The sequence below is a fragment of the Medicago sativa genome, chromosome 3 (assembly GCF_051527215.1).
Source record: "Medicago sativa cultivar Bolivia chromosome 3, Bolivia_mono, whole genome shotgun sequence".
NCBI lineage: Eukaryota > Viridiplantae > Streptophyta > Magnoliopsida > Fabales > Fabaceae > Medicago > Medicago sativa.
The window spans coordinates 37,916,132-37,942,204 of record NC_140751.1 but is presented as its reverse complement, the minus strand read 5'-3'; the positions used below and the strand labels follow the sequence as shown (position 1 = coordinate 37,942,204).

Here is a 26,073-nt window from a genome sequence, read left to right as displayed (position 1 = left end):
ATGGTATGGAAGCAGTTCTCCCTCTGGAAGTGGAGATTCCGTCTCTTCGAGTGATCATGGAAGCAAAATTAACTGAGGCTGAATGGTGTGAAAGTTGGTATGACCAGTTGAATTTGATTGAAGAGAAACGCATGGACGCTATGGCTCATGGACAGTTGTATCAAGTGCGAATGAAGAATGCTTTTGACAAGAAAGTCCGGCCTCGTGAATTCAAGGAAGGCGAACTTGTATTGAAAAGAAGGATAAGCCAGCAACCCGACCCAAGGGGCAAGTGGACACCTAACTATGAAGGTCCTTATGTTGTCAAGAAGGCTTTCTCTGGTGGTGCTTTGATCCTTACACACATGGATGGTATTAAACTTCCAAATCCTGTAAATGCCGATATAGTCAAGAAATACTTTGTCTAAAAATATGAAAAGAACAGTGTGGTAGGTCGAAAACCCGAAAGGGCGGCCTAAGCAAAATTGCGCTTCCCGGTGGATCGAAAACCCGAAAGGGCGGTCCAGGCAAAAGTTAGGGACAAAAAATGAATATGAAAAAGCTCGCTGAGATTGTACGCAACTCAGGCAAAAATGAGCGTCTCGATGAGCCAAAAACCCGAAAGGGCGGTTCATGCAAAAATGAGATTGATAATAAAAGACATCTGGCAAATCACCATCACCCCTTGGGGCATCGGCAGCTGTCAATGATCGTCTTCATTAGAAGCTTTTGTACTTGTGAATTCAAAATTTCTATGAAATGTAGCGGTCATCGTGTTCAATGTACCACCAACCAATAAAATTACCATTTTCCAAGCTTTGTAAATCCGTGGAGTTATGCCTTTGGTTGACTTTCACTCTTCTACATCAATTTGAGTCTGTGCTTTTGTTTGAAACTCTATTTTCTTCCTATTCTCAATGCTATATACAAAATATTTTTTGTCTATTTGATAATGTCAATGTCTGAAACAAACATCTTTGGAAATTGGAAAATCCTTTTTTGTTTATTTTGAAAGCAAACCTGAGCAATAGGGTACATTCCAGAGAAACATGCATGAATAAATGTGTATCAATGTCCATTCCAATACATGTTGCAAGCAAGTTGTTCCCCAGGATGATCTATGGTCAATGGCAAGAATGAAAAACAGAATGAAAGTGAAAAATGAAAAATGAAAATGAAAAGCTCGCTTAGTCGAAAACCCGAAAGGGCGGCTTAGGCAAAAATGAGCACCCCGCTGATTGACAACCTATGAAGGCAATCCAGGCAAAAATGGGGCAGTGAAAAGAATTTATTCCCGGTGAATCGAAAACCCGAAAGGGCGGTTCAGGCAAAAATGGTATTGAAGAATGAAAAATGAAAGAATGAAAAGCATTGACCACAGATGCGAACATCCTATGTTTACCCAGCACTGACACGCCTAGCAATGGCGACCTGTATCAAAGAATCTTCCAAGGTTCCCTCTTCTACAGGCTTTGTGTATGTGATATGATATATTGCCCTCAGCCATGGCTTCGATACGTCTCTCAACGACGGTCTCTTCAAAGAGGATTCCTGTGTGTATATGTTATAGCACGAGCCACCACGTGCCCATTCTTCCAATGTTTTGTCTGTCTCCGTGAAACTTCTCTGCCAAATTGTAAACCAATCATGCATTTCCAAGCATTCATACATGCATAATCATGCATTCTATGTGCTCATATATTTGATAATGTTGTTATACCATACATACATGTTGCATTCCCCAATCTCAACTTCCAATCCAATTCAATTTCAACTCTCAATCCAATGTCTATGCCTATGTCTATGTCTATGTCTATGTCTCTGTTCAACTCTCAAATTCAATTCCATGTCTATGTCTATATCTGTGTCTCTGATTATTTTCCATTTTCAAATGTCTCTTTCAATGTCAACTTTCAATTCAATTCAATGCCTCCATCAATGTTAATTCACTCTCAATTTGCTCTTGAGCCAACGATAATGGTCATGTCTATTTTCAAATCAAGTCAATGTCAATTTATCCCCAATTTGTATCTTGTTGAATCAAACCTCCAATGTATCTTGCTATATGTCTTGTTATTGGTCAAGTGGCTAGTTCGATCCAAAGAACAGCTTGTACCCGCTTATATGCCTCTATTTCCGGTCAAACGACAAGTTCGATCCAAAGAACAGTATGTACCCGGCTTATGCTGTGATATTGATCAAGCAGCAAGTTCGATCCAAAGAACAGCTTGTATCTGCCTTTTGTCTATGTCTCTGGTCAAACAACAAGTTCGATCCAAAGAACAGTTTGTACCTGGCTTATGTTGTGATATTGATCAAGCAGCAAGTTCGATCCGAAGAATAGCTTGTATCTGCCTATATGTCTATGATTTCGGTCAAGTGACAAGTTCGATCCAAAGAACAGCTTGTACCTGTCTTGTACTTCTATTCCCGGTCAAGTAGCAAGTTCGATCCAAAGAACAGCTTGTACCCACCTCTTGTTTGTATTACAGGGTCAAGTGGCTAGTTCGATCCAAAGAACAGCTTGTACCTATCTCTTGTCCCCTGATTTGTCTATCCTGTTAATGTCTACCTAGATCCCCAATGATATGACATGCTCTATAGACTCCAGTTTGCTTGTCTTGCATTCATAATCAAAATGTTGCATGGCATTCATGTTTTTGCAAATGTGAGAGCATATTTTTATGTCCAAAAACAGTGCAAATGTTAATATTTAAGTATCTTCGTCCCGTCAAATCAAAGACTTCGTCTCTTGACTCTCCGGACAAAGAAACTTAAATAGGGGCAGCTGTTATACCCTAATTTTGGACCTAAAAATACTTGCTCAAAATGTTTTTCCATCTCTGATATGTGTCTATTACTATTGAGTGATTGCCAATTTGATATTGTTTACCCTGATATTTTACTATGTTTTAGCTGCATGGTTTACTGTCTTTGTTTTGAAAAATTTTCAATTATGACTTTGTCTATATTTTCTTGCATTTAAAGCCATCCAAAAGGTTTTTCTTGCATGTCAAGTTGTCCCTGATCAATTGCATGTTTCTCTGCATTTTATTTCAATGTTATTTGCAAAAATTCATAAAAAGGGCATTTTAGTCATTTCCTGTGTTCAAACTCATTTTAGTCCCTGAAAATTGTCTCTGAGTCCTTTCAATTTGTTGTATAAGTTTTTGTTTCAATTCCATGTTAAAATCCATTTCAAAAATTGCATTTGAGTCATTCAGAGTCAGTTTAGTCCCTAAGGGGCATTTTGGTCATTTCACATGAAATTTTGACAGAGAGAGGTTACTTTGAAGTACCTCATTTGTGTAGTTGGTTCATTTTAGTCCTTTTTGTGTTTTTTATTGGTTTCACTTTACGTTGTTTTCAATTTACATTTTTTTTACCCAATTTCATTTTTAATTGCATTTTAGTCCTTAAAGTCTTATTATTTGCATTTTAGTCCTTTTTTCATCTCAGTCCACTGAGTCTCTAAAATTTGCATTTTTAGTCCTTTAACAGTTTTGCATTTTAGTCCTCAAATGTTTGTAATTTTGTTTTAAGTCCTTTTTCTATTATTGTACTTTGGTCCTTCAATTTTCAATAATTGCAGAAAGGTCCCTGAGTCCCAAAACAGTCCAAGGCCGAGTTAGTTACAGTCCAGTACAGGTGTCACGAATTCATTGGGTCTCAAGCACACATGGCAGCCTATATAAAGGCCAACTCATCAATGCACAGTGACAGATTCCATTCACAACGTGCCACATCACACAAACACAATTCCCAATTCTCTCTCTTCTCCTCAGAATCAAAATCATAACCGTTTTCCAGATTCATCAAAGAACACTAAGAACATTCATCAAACCCTAATTTTCCAGAACAAGAAATTGAAGCAAAATTAAGCAAATTCATTGCAGTTCTCAAAGATTCGAAGGTGAATCTTCATCATCGAACCAAAACAACTGCAATTCAAGCACAAATTCAACGAACTTGTACGATCACAGTTAGAGAGAGTGAGAAGAAGAAGAATCGAAGCAAGTTTTGGACCAGTGAAGAAGAAGAAGAGAAGAACACCGATTTATTTTCGGTTCAAACTTACCAGAAAGCTCACGAGGATCTTTTGCTCGAATCTCCGATTAAAACCAGGTAACTTCACAAAAAACTTCTTCGTTTTCATTGCAAAAGCTCATCAAAGGTTTACAAACACAAATAAACGGTGAATCGAAGCAGATTAACAAGTTCTAAGACTTGTTCTTTCGAAGAACTCTGAAAAGATTGAAAAGATTTGAAAACCGAACCCTAAAATGTAGATCTACGAAGTAAGTTAGGGTTTAGATCCATGTAGATCGGAGTTGTTAAGGTCTCGCCGGAATCTGGAATTCACGGCGGTGACGATGAAGATTCCGATGAATCTTCATCTTCTCCAGCCGTTTCATTCCAGAAACCGGCGGTGGAAGATGATCGGAGAAGAAGAGAGGTTGCAGAGCTTCTCTCACTAGGAGAGAAGTTAGAGAGAGAAAGAAGAGAGGAAAATGAAGAAAACGTTGGAGTAAGGCTTATATAAGCCTCTAGGTTGTGTTTCCACCGTTAGATCTAGGGTTAGGGGGAACTGGATCAATCCAACGCTCCTGATGCGTTTGGATAGTCCAGATCCATCCTGGATCCTGGGCCTGGGTTTCTGTTGAACTGGACTTTGCTTTCTTGCTATATTTGTGCTATTCCCACACTACTTCTTGATATTTGCACCTCTGTTTCATCAAAAACCTTTTAAAAAAATTCCTAAAAAATGTTCTAATCATTTTCTTGATTTTTTTTTGATGAATCTTGATGTGTTTACATGTTAATCTTGATATAAATACATGAAAATAATTTTCCCTTTGATGATTCAATTTCTTTTTCATTTTCTTGTTAAAAATCTTATTAAAAATTTCTAAAAGACCTTATGAACTCTTTTGCAACTATTTTTGACACTTGAAACTTGTTTCTTAGGATATTTTGACACGTTAAAAATGGATAAAAAAATAATGTGTTATGTGGAAGAGAACTACATGGATTTTGATCCCTTAAAAGGGTATGTAGGCAAGAAGTCAAAACTTCTCGAATTCCAATAAAACAAAAATTCAAACACATTTCTCTCCCTCCAATTCTTAACCTAGCAAACCCTTAGGTGTAAATAACACTTTCAAATAGCATTTAAAAATAAAGCGCGCGCGCGTAGAAAGTAAAGACGGTTCCTATAGGATACTATAGTTGTTATGGGTGCCTAACACCTTCCCGTAGCGAAAACAACTCCCGGACCTCGATTCTCAAGGGTTTTACTTATTTTTTCCCTTCCAAAGAAAAAATGAGATATCAACGGTTAAAAAGGTTCAAACTTAATCAATGTTTGACACCCAAAAAACCAAGATAAAGCAGACGCCAGATGGTGTGAGGTTGGGAATGTTGAAGCTGACAAGTAATATATTGGAAGAGATTAAGAATGGTCAAAAGGAAGATTTGGAACTGGTTGATCGAGTGGTGTTGGTTAATCAAGGTACGGGTGGAGACTTGCGGTTGGATGAGAACGGTGTTTTGATGTTTCGTGATCGTGTTTGTGTGCCAAGTGTTATTGAGCTTAAGAAACAGATTTTGGAAGAAGGTCATAAAAGTAGTTTGAGTATTCATCCAGGAGCGACTAAGATGTTTCAGGATTTGAAGAAGCTGTTTTGGTGGCCTGGAATGATGAAGGATATTGCAGAGTTTGTGTATGCTTGTTTGGTTTGTCAGAAGTGACAGGGCCTCAAGTGCACGGCTATGTCGGTTTTAGTATAAAAAGTATCGTATCCACAGAGACCAATTTAACAAGTACCGCTTCTTGTCGTTTCTATGTTTATCTAAGGCAAAATGAAAATTGTTTGGAATTTGCGCGTAATAAAATAAAACAATGAATTTAATTTAATAATAATAACATGAGACCGGAATGTAGTTCTCGTCGACCATCGATACTCACAAAGTAGTAGTTTTATAATTAAAAGAAGATAATTTTCCTCGCGGGAAATAATTAAGTTAAAGACGCCGCTTACTCTAGCGTATGCGGTGCCAGAAAGTCGAACCTGCAATTGCCCGCTTTCGCGTGGTACGAATTACAACTTCGAAGTCCTTTTTTGAAAAATAATTAAATCTTTCTTGGAAAAAGTAATTTTTAGTAGAAAATCAATTTAAAGGTACCGTCGGCTTTCGCACGCCCGTTACCAGATTTTAAACTTATAACCGTCAGCTTTCGCGTGCACGATTATAATTCTAAAATCTCTTTTTGAAAATATAAATTTTCTAAATTAATTTAAAAAGTGCTTTCGCTGTTTTTTTTTAAAAATTATTTTCCGAATTTCCTAAGTCCGTTATCGTTGCCGCTCTTTCGACACGTAAACGATATCTCTATGTTCCTACTTTCGTAGTGAAGCTTTTAATTTGAAAAACAGAATTTTCGGACTAAAAATAGACTTCTTGTTTCAATTATATAACATACAATTTAGTAGAGTATCATTGGTGTGACGATCCTCACATTCCGGGCTCAAAGTAAACTACTCAGACATAATAAAATAATAATCTAAACCTATTTTCCTTGATGAATCCATATAAAAGCAAACAAATAAAGGAACCGAACCTGTTATTTGGATGGATACTTTAAATTAGGCAGAAAAGGACAACTACAGCTAGGGCATAATAATAATAATCCTCAATCAATTGAGTTTGCACAGTAACCGCAAGTGATGGAATTGAAGAATTAGTAGCAGCAACAATAAAAATCCAATAGGCTTGGAATTGGATGAATACGGCAGTATGCAATAGCTAAGAAACTACCGCGCAGGAACAAGGAAATTTTAATAACCAGGAATAAGAATGATAACAGGAATTAAAAGGCTAATAAAGGGAAAAACTGAAACTTTAAATCGGATGAAATATATGTAAATTGCAGCGGCTAGAAAATTTGGAATCCCCAATGAATCGTCCAAGCTACGAGTGTAAAATATTGCAGGCCAAAAATATTGTACGGCAGCTAGGGTTCTAAAGAAATAAAACTGAACAAAAACTCGGGGTCCTTTGCAACTGAGTGTCTCATGTGCTTTTATAGTCTAATTCTTGAACAGAAAAATTGCCAAAGGTCGTTGGGCTTGTGACACATGATATCTTTCTTTTCCTCATTTTTCTTCACTTCTGCTTTTTACACCTTATGGTCCTGAAACACATCAAAGTACTAGCGGTAATCGTGCAAAATAAAATAATTGACTCTAAATTAAATGGAAAACAAACTATTTAGACAGTATATTTTGCATGTTATCAAACTCCCCCACACTTGATCCATTGCTTGTCCTCAAGCAAAAAGCAAGGGACGACAACAACATAATTCAGAAGAACAGAATGAACTAGAAATCAATTGCATTTTTATTTTTCAAGGCTTTGTTCTAAAGATGCATTTATCACAACCTAAACACTTTTCAAGGATCACATCAACCTACAACAGTTTCAAGTGAGTGTGTGTGTGGAGTCCAGCTTTTTATTGCGCCTGTGTAAGAGGTATTATGAGGAAACAGGTTCTAACTTCAACAGTAAATCAACCGAGAAAAGTCCTTTCTTCATTCAATATAAGAGAGATGGGAATTTAGTTAGAATTAAATTAACAATAAGCACAAGGGGCTGCAGATTGCTTAGGGGCTATCTATCCTCACAGGAAGTCTTTATGGAGAGGGTGTCCTTTCCTCCTAGATTCAAAATCACCCTAAGTAGTGCTGCAAAAATTTTATCATCTCCGTGTAGGAAGTCTTTATGGAGAGGGTGTCCTTTCCCCCTAGCTTTGATGAATTTATTTCCTCTTTTGAGCGATTTGGAACTTAAGCTCAATTTAGGGAGTCACCACCACATTTAGGAAGTCAGAGAGGGAATGTCCTTTCCTCCACATGTTGGTGCCATTCTCCCGCCCCATTTTAGTTTAACAATTTATAACAATAAAGCACATTATTTCCCACACAAACTTATACTACTTTTACTCTGAAGACTTTTAAGGGTCTAAGTTACCATTAAAGTTAGAACGTGCTCCTTAAAATACCTACTCATACACTTACTCAAAGACTGCAACTTTGTGCTTTTTCTCAAAAAGAGAATTTTCACATTGAAACATGATATGAGTTGAGTGAAACTTAAAAAGGGTAAGGGTGTTTACATGCATAAAGTCATCATCGAACTCAGCCTTAAATTTATTATTATTATTATTATTATTTTTTATTTTTGAAATTTTATTGGTTCATAAAAACGGGAGAATTAGACAAGCAAAAACTACACATTTTTTCGACTCGATAATTAAGACTTAGACTGTTAAGGTGGGAAATTCCTCCCCCACACTTAAAACTGACATTGACCTCAATGGAAATAAATAAAAATAAAAATAAAAGAAAAGGAAAGACACTACCTAGCAGATCAATCGTCGTCTAGGTCATCTGGGGGCATCCAATGATGCTGGATCATCCATATATCCTTGCCAATTTTTTCCTCTCTTGCCTTTGGGACATGCCACCTATCCTCGTCAAATCTGACTGATCTTTTTATTTCTTTAAAAAAAATAAACATAAAAATAAGGTCAATAAATAAAAACTGTGGGTTGCCTCCCACGCAGCGCTTCATTTAACGTCGGTAGCTCGACGCCTTACTCAGCTTTCAGGGGGGTTCCAACCTATAATTCGGGAGTAACTTTGAAGAGTAACCCTTAACGCACCCATCTATGGTATCAACAAGGCAGCATGAATCGTTAATTGATGGGTTGTTCATGAATTTGAATAAGAGGAACTCGATCTTTTCATCTCCAACCTCGAAGGTTATTTTTCCCTTCTTGACATCTATAATAGCACCAGCAGTGGCTAAAAAGGGTCTTCCTAGGAGGATAGGGATGTGAGAGTCTTCACTTATGTCCATCACCACAAAGTCAGTGGGAATGTACAGCTGACCAATTCTTAGAGGAACATCCTCCAGTATTCCAACTGGGTATTTTATGGATCGGTCAGCTAGTTGTAGGGACATTTTTGTTGGTTTCAACTCTCCTAGATTGAGCCTCTTGTAGATAGACAGAGGCATGATACTCACACTAGCACCTAAATCACAGAGAGCTTTATCAATGATGTAGTTGCCAATAACACAAGGAATCGAAAAACTCCCGGGATCTTTCAATTTAGGTGGCATCTTGTTCTGAATGATAGTGCTACACTCCTCAGTGAGTGCTACAATATCATCGACATCAACCTTCCTCTTATTTGTCAGAATTTCTTTTAAGAATTTTGCATAAGAGGGCATTTGAATAATAGCCTCAATGAAAGGGATGTTAACATGGAGCTTTTTCAAGAGCTCAGCAAACCTTTTAAATTGTCCCTCACTCTTTGATTTAGCTAGTCTTTGAGGGAATGGGATTGGAGGTTTGCAAGGAGGTGGAGGTACATAGGGTTTCTCTTTTTCTTCCTCAACTCCCTCCTTTCCCTTTGAGGTTTGTTCACTCTTAACAGGCGCATACTCTTTCTCAGTGCCTTCCTTATCACTAGGATTCCCTACCTCTTTTCCACTACGCAGGGTAACAACATTTAGCTCCCCTTTTGGGTTTGTTTGAGGTTGCGCAGGAAATGTTCCTAATGGTGCAGCTGCAGATGCTTGCTGTTGGGCCACTTAAGAAATTTGTGTTTCCAACATCTTGCTATGAGTGGCCAACATATCAACTTTAGATGTAAGCTGCTTAATCATTTCATTAGTGTGGATATTCTGATTCAGGAATTCTTTGTTCTGTTGGGTCTGAGCCATGACGAAGTGTTCCATCATTAGCTCCAGGTTAGACTTTTGAGGAGCAACAAGGGCTCCTCTTTGACCTTGGAAACCAAGGGGTGCAATGGGTGCAAGATTTTGCGAATAGGTGGGATTGCTATTTTTATATGGGAAATTAGGATTTCTTTGCCCGTATGGGTTCCCATGCGCATAGTTTGCCTGGTCTGTACCGACTAACAGATGACACTCAGTAGGAGTGTGTCCAGGTGTCCCGCAAATCTCACAGTTAGGGGCCACAACGGCCACGGGGGCAGGTGGAGTGATGGATATACTATCTATCTTTTTATATAGCGCATCAACTTTAGCGCTCAGATGATCAAAACTGCTAACCTCGTACATCCCTGCCTTGGGCTAGCCTTTTTCAGCTAGAGCGCGTTCGCTCCCCCATTGGTAATCGTTCTGGGCCATATCCTCGATCAGGCCCCAAGCCTCAGCAAACGGCTTGTTCATTAGAGCTCCTCCCGCAGCGGCATCGATAGTCATCCTTGTGTTATACAGGAGACCATTGTAAAAGGTATGGATGATCAGCCACTTTTCCAACCCATGATGCGGGCAAGCTCGCAAAAGATCCTTGTATCTCTCCCACTCTTCAAAGAGAGACTCTCCGTCATTCTGCCTAAATCAGGTAATTAGGTTCCTCAATTGTGCCGTTTTGCTCGGCGGGAAATACCTAGCGAGGAACGCCTTTTTTAATTCATTCCATGTCGTTATGGAATTTGACGGCAGGGAATTAAGCCATGCGCTAGCTCTTTCCCTGAGGGAGAAAGGGAATAAACGTAAACGAATGGCTTTAGGGTCGACGCCATTCACTTTCAGCGTCTCAGCGAACCGCACAAATGTAGCAAGGTGCAAGTTTGGGTCCTCCGTTGGGTTTTCGGAGAACTGATTTTGCTGAATTATCTGCACTAAAGAGGGCATGAGCTCGAAGTTATTCGCCGCAATGGCAAGGCGAACAATGCTCGTCTGAGGCTCCTCCTCAGAGGGCACAGCGAAATCCTTCAGTGGCCGGTTATCGTTGTTGTTGCCGCCCATTTCTGATTGAGGCTCAGACTGCGACGGGGTATCGAATAACAATCGGCGCCTAGCTCGAAAGTAGCGCTCAATTTCGTCAACGTAGCTGCCTAGATTTTCGGCACTTCGGGTTTTTCGCATACAAAGTTTTTTTTTAAAATAAATAAAAGGGCCTTAGTCTAAACGGTGTAACAACAGAGTAGCGATATTGCCAAAAATTGGTCCCCGGCAACGGCGCCAAAAACTTGACAGGGCCTCAAGTGCACGGCTATGTCGGTTTTACTATAAAAGGTATCGTATCCACAGAGACCAATTTAACAAGTACCGCTTCTTGTCGTTTCTATGTTTATCTAAGGCAAAATGAAAATTGTTTGAAATTTGCGCGTAATAAAATAAAACAATGAATTTAATTTAATAATAATAACAAGAGATCGGGATGTAGTTCTCGTCGACCATCGATACTCACAAAGTAGTAGTTTTATAATTAAAACAAGATAATTTTCCTCGCGGGAAATAATTAAGTTAAAGACGCCGCTTACTCTAGCGCATGCGGTGCCAGAAAGTCGAACCTGCAATTCCCCCCTTTCGCGTGGTACGAATTACAACTTCGAAGTCCTTTTTTGAAAAATAATTAAATCTTTCTTGGAAAAAGTAATTTTTAGTAGAAAATCAATTTAAAGGTACCGTCGGCTTTCGCACGCCCGTTACCAGATTTTAAACTTATAACCGTCAGCTTTTGCGTGCACGATTATAATTCTAAAATCTCTTTTTGAAAATATAAATTTTCTAAATTAATTTAAAAAGTGCTTTCCCTGTTTTCTTTTTAAATTATTTTCCGAATTTCCTAAGTCCGTTATCGTTGCCGCTTTTCGACACGTAAACGATATCTCTATGTTCCTACTTTCGTAGTGAAGCTTTTAATTTGAAAAACGGAATTTTCGGACTAAAAATACACTTCTTGTTTCAATTATATAACATACAATTTAGTAGAGTATCATTGGTGTGACGATCCTCACATTCCGGGCTCAAAGTAAACTACTCAGACATAATAAAATAATAATCTAAACCTATTTTCCTTGATGAATCCATATAAAAGCAAACAAATAAAGGAACCGAACCTGTTATTTGGATGGATACTTTAAATTAGGCAGAAAAGGACAACTACAGCCAGGGCATAATAATAATAATCCTCAATCAATTGAGTTTGCACAGTAACTGCAAGTGATGGAATTGAAGAATTAGTAGCAGCAACAATAAAAATCCAATAGGCTTGGAATTGGATGAATACGGCAGTATGCAATAGCTAAGAAACTTACGCGCAGGAACAAGGAAATTTTAATAACCAGGAATAAGAATGATAACAGGAATTAAAAGGCTAATAAAGGGAAAAACTGAAACTTTAAATCGGATGAAATATATGTAAATTGCAGCGGCTAGAAAATTTGGAATCCCCAATGAATCGTCCAAGCTACGAGTGTAAAATATTGCAGGCCAAAAATATTGTACGGCAGCTAGGGTTCTAAAGAAATAAAACTGAACAAAAACTCGGGGTCCTTTGCAACTGAGTGTCTCATGTGCTTTTATAGTCTAATTCTTGAACAGAAAAATTGCCAAAGGTCGTTGGACTTGTGACACATGATATCTTTCTTTTCCTCATTTTTCTTCACTTCTGCTTTTTACACCTTATGGTCCTGAAACACATCAAAGTACTAGCGGTAATCGTGCAAAATAAAATAATTGACTCTAAATTAAATGGAAAACAAACTATTTAGACAGTGTATTTTGCATGTTATCAAACTCCCCCACACCTGATCCATTGCTTGTCCTCAAGCAAAAAGCAAGGGACGACAACAACATAATTCAGAAGAACAGAATGAACTAGAAATCAATTGCATTTTTATTTTTCAAGGCTTTGTTCTCAAGATGCATTTATCACAACCTAAACACTTTTCAAGGATCACATCAACCTACAACAGTTTCAAGTGAGTGTGTGTGTGGAGTCCAGCTTTTTATTGCGCCTGTGTAAGAGGTATTATGAGGAAACAGGTTCTAACTTCAACAGTAAATCAACCGAGAAAAGTCCTTTCTTCATTTCATATAAGAGAGATGGGAATTTAGTTAGAATTAAATTAACAATAAGCACAAGGGGCTGCAGATTGCTTAGGGGCTATCTATCCTCATAGGAAGTCTTTATGGAGAGGGTGTCCTTTCCTCCTAGATTCAAAATCACCCTAAGTAGTGCTGCAAAATTTTTATCATCTTCGCGTAGAAAGTCTTTATGGAGAGGGTGTCCTTTCCCCCTAGCTTTGATGAATTTATTTCCTCTTTTGAGGGATTTGGAACTTAAGCTCAATTTAGGGAGTCACCACCACATTTAGGAAGTCAGAGAGGGAATGTCCTTTCCTCCACATGTTGGTGCCATTCTCCCGCCCCATTTTAGTTTAACAATTTATAACAATAAAGCACATTATTTCTCACACAAACTTATACTACTTTTACTCTGAAGACTTTTAAGGGTCTAAGTTACCATTAAAGTTAGAACGTGCTCCTTAAAATACCTACTCATACACTTACTCAAAGACTGCAACTTTGTGCTTTTTCTCAAAAAGAGAATTTTCACATTGAAACATGATATGAGTTGAGTGAAACTTAAAAAGGGTAAGGGTGTTTACATGCATAAAGTCATCATCGAACTCAGCCTTAAATTTATTATTATTATTATTATTTTTTATTTTTGAAATTTTATTGGTTCATAAAAACGGGAGAATTAGACAAGCAAAAACTACACATTTTTTCGACTCGATAATTAAGACTTAGACTGTTAAGGTGGGAAATTCCTCCCCCACACTTAAAACTGACATTGACCTCAATGGAAATAAATAAAAATAAAAATAAAAGAAAAGGAAAGACACTACCTAGCAGATCAATCGTCGTCTAGGTCATCTGGGGGCATCCAATGATGCTGGATCATCCATATATCCTTGCCAATTTTTTCCTCTCTTGCCTTTGGGACATGCCACCTATCCTCGTCAACTCTGACTGATCTTTTTATTTCTTTAAAAAAAATAAACATAAAAATAAGGTCAATAAATAAAAACTGTGGGTTGCCTCCCACGCAGCGCTTCATTTAACGTCGGTAGCTCGACGCCTTACTCAGCTTTCAGGGGGGTTCCAACCTATAATTCGGGAGTAACTTTGAAGAGTAACCCTTAACGCACCCATCTATGGTATCAACAAGGCAGCATGAATCGTTAATTGATGGGTTGTTCATGAATTTGAATAAGAGGAACTCGATCTTTTCATCTCCAACCTCGAAGGTTATTTTTCCCTTCTTGACATCTATAATAGCACCAGCAGTGGCTAAAAAGGGTCTTCCTAGGAGGATAGGGATGTGAGAGTCTTCACTTATGTCCATCACCACAAAGTCAGTGGGAATGTACAGCTGACCAATTCTTAGAGGAACATCCTCCAGTATTCCAACTGGGTATTTTATGGATCGGTCAGCTAGTTGTAGGGACATTTTTGTTGGTTTCAACTCTCCTAGATTGAGCCTCTTGTAGATAGACAGAGGCATGAGACTCACACTAGCACCTAAATCACAGAGAGCTTTATCAATGATGTAGTTGCCAATAACACAAGGAATCGAAAAACTCCCGGGATCTTTCAATTTAGGTGGCATCTTGTTCTGAATGATAGCGCTACACTCCTCAGTGAGTGCTACAGTATCATCGACATCAACCTTCCTCTTATTTGTCAGAATTTCTTTTAAGAATTTTGCATAAGAAGGCATTTGAATAATAGCCTCAATGAAAGGGATGTTAACATGGAGCTTTTTCAAGAGCTCAGCAAACCTTTTAAATTGTCCCTCACTCTTTGATTTAGCTAGTCTTTGAGGGAATGGGATTGGAGGTTTGCAAGGAGGTGGAGGTACATAGGGTTTCTCTTTTTCTTCCTCAACTCCCTCCTTTCCCTTTGAGGTTTGTTCACTCTCAACAGGCGCATACTCTTTCTCAGTGCCTTCCCTCTCACTAGGATTCCCTACCTCTTTTCCACTACGCAGGGTAACAACATTTAGCTCCCCTTTTGGGTTTGTTTGAGGTTGCGCAGGGAATGTTCCTAATGGTGCAGCTGCAGATGCTTGCTGTTGGGCCACTTGAGAAATTTGTGTTTCCAACATCTTGCTATGAGTGGCCAACATATCAACTTTAGATGTAAGCTGCTTAATCATTTCATTAGTGTGGATATTCTGATTCAGGAATTCTTTGTTCTGTTGGGTCTGAGCCATGACGAAGTTTTCCATCATTAGCTCCAGGTTAGACTTTTGAGGAGCAACAGGGGCTCCTCTTTGACCTTGGAAACCAGGGGGTGCAATGGGTGCAAGATTTTGCGAATAGGTGGGATTGCTATTTTTATATGGGAAATTAGGATTTCTTTGCCCGTATGGGTTCCCATGCGCGTAGTTTGCCTGGTCCGTACCGACTAACAGATGACACTCAGTAGGAGTGTGTCCAGGTGTCCGGCAAATCTCACAGTTAGGGGCCACAACGGCCACGGGGGCAGGTGGAATGATGGATAGACTATCTATCTTTTTATATAGCGCATCAACTTTAGCGCTCAGATGATCCCCCATTGGTAATGGTTCTGGGCCATATCCTTGATCAGGCCCCAAGCCTCAGCAAACGGCTTGTTCATTAGAGCTCCTCCCGCAGCGGCATCGATAGTCATCCTTGTGTTATACAGGAGACCATTGTAAAAGGTATGGATGATCAGCCACTTTTCCAACCCATGATGCGGGCAAGCTCGCAAAAGATCCTTGTATCTCTCCCACGCTTCAAAGAAAGACTCTCCGTCATTCTGCCTAAATCAGGTAATTAGGTTCCTCAATTGTGCCATTTTGCTCGGCGGGAAATACCTAGCGAGGAACGCCTTTTTTAATTCATTCCATGTCGTTATGGAATTTGACGGCAGGGAATTAAGCCATGCGCTAGCTCTTTCCCTGAGGGAGAAAGGGAATAAACGTAAATGAATGGCTTCAGGGTCGACGCCATTCACTTTCAGCGTCTCAGCGAACCGCACAAATGTAGCAAGGTGCAAGTTCGGGTCCTTCGTTGGGTTTCCGGAGAACTGATTTTGCTGAATTATATGCACTAAAGAGGGCATGAGCTCGAAGTTATTCGCCGCAATGGCAAGGCGAACAATGCTCGTATGAGGCTCCTCCTCAGAGGGCACAGCGAAATCCTTCAGTGGCCGGTTATCGTTGTTGTTGTCGCCCATTTCTGATTGAGGCTCAGACTGCGACGGGGTATCGAATAACAATCGGCGCCTAGCTCGAAAGTAGCGCTCAATTTCGTCAACGTAGCTGCCTAGATTTTCGGCACTTCGGGTTTTTCGCATACAAAGTTTTTTTTTTAAATAAATAAAAGGGCCTTAGTCTAAACGGTGTAACAACAGAGTAGCGATATTGCCAAAAATTGGTCCCCGGCAACGGCGCCAAAAACTTGACAGGGCCTCAAGTGCACGGCTATGTCGGTTTTAGTATAAAAAGTATCGTATCCACAGAGACCAATTTAACAAGTACCGCTTCTTGTCGTTTCTATGTTTATCTAAGGCAAAATGAAAATTGTTTGGAATTTGCGCGTAATAAAATAAAGCAATGAATTTAATTTAATAATAATAACAAGAGATCGGAATGTAGTTCTCGTCGACCATCGATACTCACAAAGTAGTAGTTTTATAATTAAAACAAGATAATTTTCCTCGCGGGAAATAATTAAGTTAAAGACGCCGCTTACTCTAGCGCATGCGGTGCCAGAAAGTCGAACCTGCAATTGCCCGCTTTCGCGTGGTACGAATTACAACTTCGAAGTCCTTTTCTGAAAAATAATTAAATCTTTCTTGGAAAAAGTAATTTTTAGTAGAAAATCAATTTAAAGGTACCGTCGGCTTTCGCACGCCCGTTACCAGATTTTAAACTTATAACCGTCAGCTTTCGCGTGCATGATTATAATTCTAAAATCCCTTTTTGAAAATATAAATTTTCTAAATTAATTTAAAAAGTGCTTTCGTTGTTTTCTTTTTATATTATTTTCCGAATTTCCTAAGTCCGTTATCGTTGCCGCTCTTTCGACACGTAAACGATATCTCTATGTTCCTACTTTCGTAGTGAAGCTTTTAATTTGAAAAACAGAATTTTCGGACTAAAAATACACTTCTTGTTTCAATTATATAACATACAATTTAGTAGAGTATCATTGGTGTGACGATCCTCACATTCCGGGCTCAAAGTAAACTACTCAGACATAATAAAATAATAATCTAAACCTATTTTCCTTGATGAATCCATATAAAAGCAAACAAATAAAGGAACCGAACCTGTTATTTGGATGGATACTTTAAAGGGCAGGTAAAATATGCTTTTCATCCCTGTAATTATAGGCCATTTGAATTTTCGTCCCTGAGCTTACTAATCCTCCCATTTCGTCCCTGTAAAAGTTAATCACTTGAAATTTCGTCCCTCGCCCCTTTTAATCACTGCCACGTCAGCAAATTACCAAAATGGCATGGGAAATGACGAAAATACCCCTGACTTATTTTTTTCCCTTAAAAAAAATTTCAAAATTTTGAAAATTCTTTTTTTAAATTAAAAAAATCTGAAAAAATAATTAAAAATCATAAAAAATTTCGGAAAAAAAATGTTAAAATTAAAACTGAAAAAACTGAAATTTTTCGGAGAAAAAATCGTAAAAAAAATTCGGGAAAAAAATTTTTGTGAAAATTATTTTTTTAAATTAAAATATCTGAAAAAATAATTAAAAAATTTTGGAAAAAAAATGTTAAAATTAAAACTGAAAAAAATGAAATTTTTCGGAGAAAAAATCGTAAAAAAAAATTCGGGAAAAAGCTGGGAAAAAAATTTTGAAGGAAAAAAAACAAAAAAAAAATAAGCCAGGGGTATTTTCGTCATTTCCCATGCCATTTTGGTAATTTGCTGACGTGGCAGTGATTAAAAGGGGCGAGGGACGAAATTTCAAGTGATTAACTTTTACAGGGACGAAATGGGAGGATTAGTAAGCTCAGGGACGAAAATTCAAATGGCCTATAATTACAGGGACGAAAAGCATATTTTACCCTACTTTAAATTAGGCAGAAAAGGACAACTACAGCCAGGGCATAATAATAATAATCCTCAATCAATTGAGTTTGCACAGTAACCGCAAGTGATGGAATTGAAGAATTAGTAGCAGCAACAATAAAAATCCAATAGGCTTGGAATTGGATGAATACGGCAGTATGCAATAGCTAAGAAACTTACGCGCAGGAACAAGGAAATTTTAATAACCAGGAATAAGAATGATAACAGGAATTAAAAGGCTAATAAAGGGAAAAACTGAAACTTTAAATCGGATGAAATATATGTAAATTGCAGCGGCTAGAAAATTTGGAATCCTCAATGAATCGTCCAAGCTACGAGTGTAAAATATTGCAGGCCAAAAATATTGTACGGCAGCTAGGGTTCTAAAGAAATAAAGATGAACAAAAACTCGGGGTCCATTGCAACTGAGTGTCTCATGTGCTTTTATAGTCTAATTCTTGAACAGAAAAATTGCCAAAGGTCGTTGGGCTTGTGACACATGATATCTTTCTTTTCCTCATTTTTCTTCACTTCTGCTTTTTACACCTTATGGTCCTGAAACACATCAAAGTACTAGCGGTAATCGTGCAAAATAAAATAATTGACTCTAAATTAAATGGAATACAAACTATTTAGACAGTGTATTTTGCATGTTATCAAGAAGTCTAAGATTGAACATCAGAGACCGTCAGGTTTGATGCAACCGTTGTTTGTGCCAGAGTGGAAGTGGGATAGTATATCGATGGACTTTGTTGAAGCGTTGCCGAAGACTGTTAAGGGTTTTGACTCTATTTGGGTGATTGTTGATCGGTTGACGAAGTCGGCACATTTTGTTCCTATTAAGACCGGTATGTCTGTGGCGAAGTTGGCTGAGATCTACATTGAGCAAATTGTTAGATTGCATGGTGTTCCTTCTAGTATTGTGTCGGATCGGGATCCGAGGTTTACTTCTAAATTTTGGGAAAGTTTGCAAGATGCTTTGGGAACTAAGTTGAGGTTGAGTTCTGCTTATCATCCGCAGAATGATGGTCAGACGGAGAGGACTATTCAGAGTTTGGAAGATTTGTTGAGAGCTTGCGTGCTGGAGCAAGGTGTTAGTTGGATTGAATGTTTACCGTTGATTGAGTTTACTTACAACAACAGTTTTCATTCTAGTTTCGGTATGACACCGTTTGAGGCTTTGTATGGTCGGAGGTGTAGGACTCCTTTGTGTTGGTATGAGTCAGGAGAAAGTGCTTTGTTAGGACCGGATGTTGTGCAAGAAACTACGGAAAAGGTTAAGATGATCCAAGAGAAGATGAAAGCGTCTCAGAGTAGGCAGAAGAGTTATCGTGATAAGAGGAGGAAAGACCATGAGTTTCAGGTTGGTGATCATGTGTTTTTGAGAGTGAATCCTATAACTGGTGTTGGACGTGCTTTGAAGTGTCGGAAGTTGACTCCTCGTTTTGTTGGACCTTTTGAGATTGTTGAGAAGGTTGGGGTCGTAGCGTATCGGATTGCGTTACCGCCATCTTTGTCGAATCTTCATGATGTGTTTCATGTGTCTCAGTTGCGGAAGTATGTGTATGATGCGTCTCATGTGATTCAAGTGGATGATTTGGAAGTAAGAGATAATTTGACTGTTGAGACTTGGCCAGTTAGGATTGAGGATCGTGAAGTGAAGCGTTTGCGTGGCAAGGAGGTCGTTTTGGTTAAAGTGATTTGGGTTGGACCAACCGGTGAGAGTGCCACTTGGGAATCGGAGAGTAGGATGAGGGTTGTGTATCCAAAGTTGTTTCCTTCAAGTAATTTTCGAGGGCGAAAATTCTTTTTAGTGGGGGAGAGTTGTAACAGCCCGATTTTTTGCTAGATTTATTTTATTTATTATTTATGTGTGCTATATGTGCTCATGTGTGATTATTTGCCTCTGTGTGTATTTTTGGTTGGGAATCGTAGAATTCAGTGTTAGAAGGGTATTTTAGTCATTTTGGACTTAGGGGCATTTTGGTCATTTTGAGAGTAGGGGTAATTTTGTAATTTTGCAGAAAGTTATTTTTTTTAGTGTTTAGTGAGAGTTACTATTTTACCAAGTTACTAGAGGGTGTAGTAATTATTTTATTTACCGTTAAGTGACCGTTAGTGTTATATTTTACCGGTAAGTGAGTAGTGACATTTTGAGGTTGAATTAGAAATGGGTTAGGCCCATTAAGGTTTGTGAGATAAGCCCATTAAGTGAGCCTTTATAAACTAATGTTAGTGAGAAGAGATAGGGTTACAAACATTTTCATTTCATTTTCATTGAGAAGAGAAGAGATAGAGGCTAGAGGAAAGAACAACATCAAGGGTTAGAGCTGAAGAGGAGATTCATCATCTAGAAGCTAAATTGAAGCTTGTGTTAGAGAATCTTGGAGCTAGAGGTAAGAGGGTTAGGCTTCAACCATAATTCATCTTTTTTTTCTCTTTACCCATTTTTGTTAAATTGATGAATTGAACCTAATTGTTGTAAAATTCGTGCATAATTGTTGTTGTTATGTTTGAGAACATGATTTATGTGATAATTGCATGTTAGTATGTGAATTAACATGTTCAAATGTATAGTTGTTGGTGTTTTGTGTTCTTGAGCAAGTTTGATGAGAATTGATGTTGTGATGTTGAATTGTGCATGAATTTGTACTCATTAGTTGTTGTTATTGATTTAGAATATGTTGTTGTTGAATTGGTACTTTGGGTATCAAGATTGGTGAATTAATGATGAGATTTGATATTATTATTGAAAGTTGAGAATGAATTGAGAAATTGGTGAATTTGGTTATGTTGATGATTTAATTCCAAAACTTGTATGTGTTTAAGTGTATTGAACCTATTTTGACCTATAAACACTTATTGGAACTGGTTTGGGTGAATTGGGGGATTGAAAAGTGGATTTTGGAATGAATTGAACTAGAACCCGTAACTGAGTTCTGGGAATCTGATGTAGGACGCTTTCGCGTGCTTAGGACGCTTAAGCATCCCATCAGCATCCCAGAAGCGTCCCAAAAGCGTGCTGTTCCAGGAGTTTCTGGAACTAGGACGCTAAAGCGTGCAGAGGACGCTTTCGCGTCCTAGCCCCAGTTCAGCAATTTTTGATTTTTGTTTTCGAGCACTTGGGGACCAATCCGATACTTCTAAAATGTTTCTTTGGACATAATTAACCTCGTTTACACCTTTAATCCTACTGGAACATGATTTGAATTGGTTTGGACTTGAATTTATGAAAATCGTCTAACTTTTGTAAAAACGGTCCAAACGTTGATTTTTCCAAAAACTCGTTTTCTCTGGAAATTGAAGTGGGATTACAGTTGCGTAATGTTTGTATGATTTCTAAAAATGGTTGTGATTGGTTCCATCAAGTTTGAACTTGTTTTGCTTTGAAAATGGAAATTTTGTGAAAAGTGATAAAACGAGACGAACTTTGAGTTTTTCGTGAATTCGTCGCATTTGGCCGATGAAATGCTTATGTAACCTCTACTGCACACATATGTGAATTGTGAGAATACAAGGCATAGGCAATTGAGCTTGTTTACTTGGTTTTGACTCAAATGTTCAATTAATTAATTTTGTGATTTTGAGAGACGAACTTGACTAAAGATGACTTTTGAGAATCAATTGATTGTGAATCCTTTATGGAGAGTTATTATATGTTATGTGGAGATGATTGGTGGTGTAATTATGTGACAACTACATGTTGTGTGATTTTTGGATGTGGTTGGTGATTGTATATATGATATGTGATGGTGAATTGTTAATGATTGCATATATACAAGTATTGGTGATGGTGAGGTGATTATTGTTTGTGTGAACATATGCATTTGTAGTTGAGTCATATGTTCATGCATACATGACTGATGGTGGTCGATTTTTATATCCAATGGAGGTGATTACGATGTTTTTGTTGCATCGAAGGTGACGACCTTGAGGTGTTTTGGTACCACATGCATCTAGATGAGTCTAGAGACATTGCATAAACTGTTGGTGGATTGAATTGCAAATAAGATGTGTTTGATGGTTGATTATATTGCTAATTGTACTTGCGGATTGAATTGTTAATTGTTGATTGACAAGGTGAGGTTGTGATATGTGTATGATACACTTGTGGACATGAACTTGGTATGATGATATTGAATGATCTTGGAATATTTATATGTTGTGAATATTGTGGAATTATGTATGGATTGTCATTCTTTATCCTTGATTATATCTTTCATCTTCAAAGTTCTTGTTAATCTTATATGGATTATGATGATGTAATGCTAACCCTCAGTGGTTTACCACCTACCTTTCTGTATGGACGGGTAAATGGAGTGCAGGATGCTTAGTCTGTTTGCTTGATGTTGCCGAGGAGTGGAGTTCCTCTTTTATCTATGCAAGTGTCTAGATTAGGGCTCTGATCTAGGATAGTTCTTGCATGTTGTTTTATTTGATTATGTATTTGGATTTGAGATGTTATGGTTGTTCAGATTTGGAGGATACACTTGTATTAAGTTGAGATTTGGAGATGTTTATGAATTATATGTTGTTCCGCTGCTATGTTGTGTAACATGATCTTTATGCATGTATGATTTGTGGTTTATTCGGAGACGTAGCATCTATTTCTAGAATATTTCTGATGTATTCACGCGTTTTACCGCTTAATAGAAATAGGGTGTTACAGGTGCCTCGGGGATCTGGAACGTGACTGGCGAGGGCTCCTTCCTCTTCTGCTACGTACTGGGGAAGGAGTCTGTTTGGTCGGGACTAGTGGGCGTGCTTGCTCCAGATCCATCAGGTGTCGGTTCTGTTCCTCGATTAACGACATTGGTCGTTGAACCGTGCTGAGCAGGTTGCTGACGAGGGCACCAGTTGGCGTAGTATCTTCAGGTGTCTCAGTAGGATGTAGAGGACCCTGCAGAGGTCTTTGCTGGAGAGGAACTATTTGTGCTGGTTCCTGTAAGGCCCTACTTTATTACTTATTTATTTTATTGAGATTAGATGTCTTTTTTATAATTTAGTTGATATATTTTTTGAGTGATATTTTGTTATGTTATATGTTGGTATTTATTAGTATAATATATTTGTTATTTTGTGTATAAATATATATGTTATCTGGTGTAAAAATATATTTGTTATTTTGTGTAGAAATATATATGTTAGCTGATGTAGAAATATATTTGTTGTTTTGTGTAGAGATATATTTGTTATTTGGTGTTAAAATATTATATACATATATATTTTGATGAAATATGCTATTATGTGTTATTTAGTAGAAGAATATATTTAGTGGGAGAATATAATTAGTGGAAAAGTATATTTAGTGGAGAAATATAATTATTTAGAATAATGAGGCTTTGGGGAAGAATTGGAATTAAGAGAAAATAAATAGGTTAAGGATATATATATATATATATATATATATATATATATATATATATATATAGGAGAGTCAGAGTTAGAAAATAAGGATTTCGTGCAAACTATTTGTGGGAGAAAGAGGAGAAACCTAGAGAAAGAGGAGAAACGAAGAGAAGAGAAGAGTCAGAGAAGGAGAAGTTTGTAGAACCTTGTTGTCAATTAATCTAAGGTAAGGGTGGGACTAACCTTCTTTAATCATAACTATATGGTTCTGAAATAGGGTTTAACATGTTTGTTGTTGTTTTATTTTGATGATTAAAGAAGTTAGGGTTTTGAATTGCAATTTAATTGATGAAATTCGTGCTCTAGTTGTAGTGATATGTTTGGGTATGTTAATTTGTTGATAAATGAATTGTTGATGATGAAATTGCATGCTCTTGGTATATGTATTTGGATACTTAATAAATTATGCTCAATTGATGATTTATGTTATGTTGTTGTTGATTGAGATGATTTTGAATGAATGTGAAGTTTGAATAATATAAGTTGCTTTTTCTGATTTTTTTTCATCTCTGCCCCGAATTTTAAAATGAAAACTAGTATTGATCGGTGCGGAATTGGTCTTAGGTGTAAACACGAAAGTTGTAGGTATGAATGTTAGATTTATAATGTCGTTGGTCTGATGTCAAAATGATTTATAAAACTTGAGTTATGGTCAAATTACTGCACGTAGGTCACAGTGAATTTTTATGGACTTCTGCACAACTTTTTCAAATTTAAAATGAAAACTGGTATTGATCGGTACAAAATTGGCCTTTGTTGTAACCATGAAAGTTTTAGATAATTTTGTTAGCTTTCCAGTGGCTTTGGTTTGACGTGAATATGATTTTTAGTTTTTGAGTTATGATGAAAATACTCCAAGGAGGTCTTAGCAAAATTTTACGGTGACAGCATTCTCTGTTTCATGTTTTTGCGTTTGTTTCACATGTTTCTGTTATGAATTAGTCTTTGGTATAAACATGAAAGTTGTTGATATTTGTGATATCTTTCCAGTAGCTTTGATTTGACATGAAAATATGTTGTGGATAATTTATTATGTTTTTACAAATATACATAGTGAATTATTGTTGTTGCTTAAATACGATGTTATATGATGTTGTTTATGATTGAAGAATATGATGTTTTATGATGTTGTTCATGATTGATGAAGTATTATATGAAGGTATATGTTATTTAATATGATGATATAAGATGTTGTCTATAATTGATGAATTATGATATTATCATGAGAAGATGTTGTTGTTGTCGTTGTCACTGTTGTCGTCAATGTCATTAAGTTGTAAGTTGTTGTTGATGTCATTGAAGTTGTTGATTTGTTGTTGAGTCCATGCATACATCATTCAAGTTGAGGGCTTGATGCCCTGGAGCTTTTGCTCAATTAAGTTGGGGGCTTGATGCCCTGGAGCCTTTTTACGCTCAAATATGTTGGGGGGCTTGATGCCCTGAATTGGTACCACATGCATTTGTATTATCAAGATGGTTTTAAGAAGTTGAAGTTGCATAGTCAAGTTGAAGTTGCATAGTCGAGTCAAAGTCGTCAAGTTGATTAAGTTGAGTAAGAAGTTGTTATTGATGATTGATTATGAAGTTGTTTATGATGATGCTATGATTTTATATGATTATTAATATGATATGATGATGATGATGTTTATGTTGTTAAATTCTATTGAAGAATTATATGCTTATTATTAATGAATGTGAAATCTCACCCCTTCTGCTTGAAAATGTTGCTCTTCGTATGGGTAACTTGCAGGTAACCAAGATTAATTGCGGTCGTGAGTGAACTCCTCACAAGGGTGTGTCTTAGGTGCTCTGATACGTAACGGGATGAGAATTTTGTCATTGTTTTCTATTCCTTACGTATTACCTTATGAAACTTTTAAGAATTGTTGTTGAACTAAGATATTATGAGATTTTATGTTGAGGCCCTTGTGCCAAAGATTGTTTAAGATGTTGAAATATTTCCGCTGCGATGTTTTAAATATTACGTTGTTGGATTTTTGAAGGATAAATATTTATTTATTCCGTTTACGATTTTAAGAAAAGAAATGTAACATTCCGTTTACGTTGAGAAACTCTGATTTATTTTTAAAATTTTTATGTTGGGAAAACGGGGTATTACAGTTCCTCTCTGGGCGTGTCTACAGGTGAAGGTGAGGATGTCATACCATCCCGTTGAGGGATGCGTATCTCACTTCGTATTTGGGAGTTGGCATCGTTGCCAGCCATTGAAGTTTTTTCGAAAGCTTTGATTTTTAGGAATATAAAAACGGGGAGAGCTTATATTTTCCCACAGACGGCGCCACTGATCGTACCTGATCAGAAGGTGACTGCCGGTGCTTTAAATGCGGTGGTTTAGATGGTAGTGGAATACGTCAGAATGCTTCTTGGAGCAGATAGGGGGTGTGTACATGCAGGCACTCCGACGCTCAAGTCAGTAGAGATCAGAGAGTGAGGGTTTATAGGGAGAGATAGATTCTACCTTGGGGACTGCGGTGAGTCCCCTATTTATAGAGGTGGAGGGCTGCAGAGTCGTTGTAGTGGCACACCTGTCTCTAGCGGTTACGAAATCATGGGAAGTGTAACCGCCAGAGAGTTTATTGCGGGAACGTGCAGAGAGACGTTGTGGCTCATTTGAACCGGTCTCGCTCGCTCCGTGCACCCCCCTCGTGAGGAAGGGGTGTGTCGCAAGTAACGTTGCCAAACGTGACGTTTGAGCTTTGGATTGTACT

The 26,073-nt window shown here is 37.7% G+C and overlaps 2 protein-coding genes and 2 non-coding genes across 4 annotated transcripts; 2 read left to right on the top strand and 2 right to left on the bottom strand.

Moving 5' to 3' along the window:
- Nucleotides 1-8,526: 8,526 nt before the first annotated feature.
- LOC146937489 (uncharacterized) lies at nucleotides 8,527-10,131 on the bottom strand. Its single transcript, XM_085749443.1, has 2 exons — nucleotides 9,691-10,131; nucleotides 8,527-9,627 (listed from the first exon to the last, which is right to left on the bottom strand). Exons 1-2 carry the CDS (start codon nucleotides 10,129-10,131, stop codon nucleotides 8,647-8,649), a joined length of 1,422 nt encoding a protein of 473 aa, XP_085605569.1. The 3' UTR covers nucleotides 8,527-8,646.
- A 199-nt stretch (nucleotides 10,132-10,330) lies between these two features.
- On the top strand, nucleotides 10,331-10,436 carry LOC146937488 (small nucleolar RNA R71). The gene has a single exon (XR_015033757.1). It is a non-coding gene; the product is annotated as a small nucleolar RNA R71 (small nucleolar RNA).
- Nucleotides 10,437-13,497: 3,061 nt separating this feature from the next.
- Nucleotides 13,498-15,433, bottom strand: LOC146937487 (uncharacterized). The gene has a single exon (XM_085749442.1). It carries the CDS (start codon nucleotides 15,431-15,433, stop codon nucleotides 13,964-13,966), a length of 1,470 nt encoding a protein of 489 aa, XP_085605568.1. The 3' UTR covers nucleotides 13,498-13,963.
- Nucleotides 15,434-15,583: 150 nt separating this feature from the next.
- On the top strand, nucleotides 15,584-15,689 carry LOC146937486 (small nucleolar RNA R71). The gene has a single exon (XR_015033746.1). It is a non-coding gene; the product is annotated as a small nucleolar RNA R71 (small nucleolar RNA).
- Nucleotides 15,690-26,073: the final 10,384 nt, after the last annotated feature.

Bases quoted from the DNA above. Each gene is read 5' to 3' on its own strand.
- LOC146937487 (XM_085749442.1), bottom strand. From the start codon at position 15,433: ATGGGGGATCATCTGAGCGCTAAAGTTGATGCGCTATATAAAAAGATA.
- LOC146937489 (XM_085749443.1), bottom strand. From the start codon at position 10,131: ATGTACGAGGTTAGCAGTTTTGATCATCTGAGCGCTAAAGTTGATGCG. The intron at 9,628-9,690 runs GTTGATATGTTG...GTGGCCCAACAG, and splicing joins TTAAGCAGCTTACATCTAAA to CAAGCATCTGCAGCTGCACC.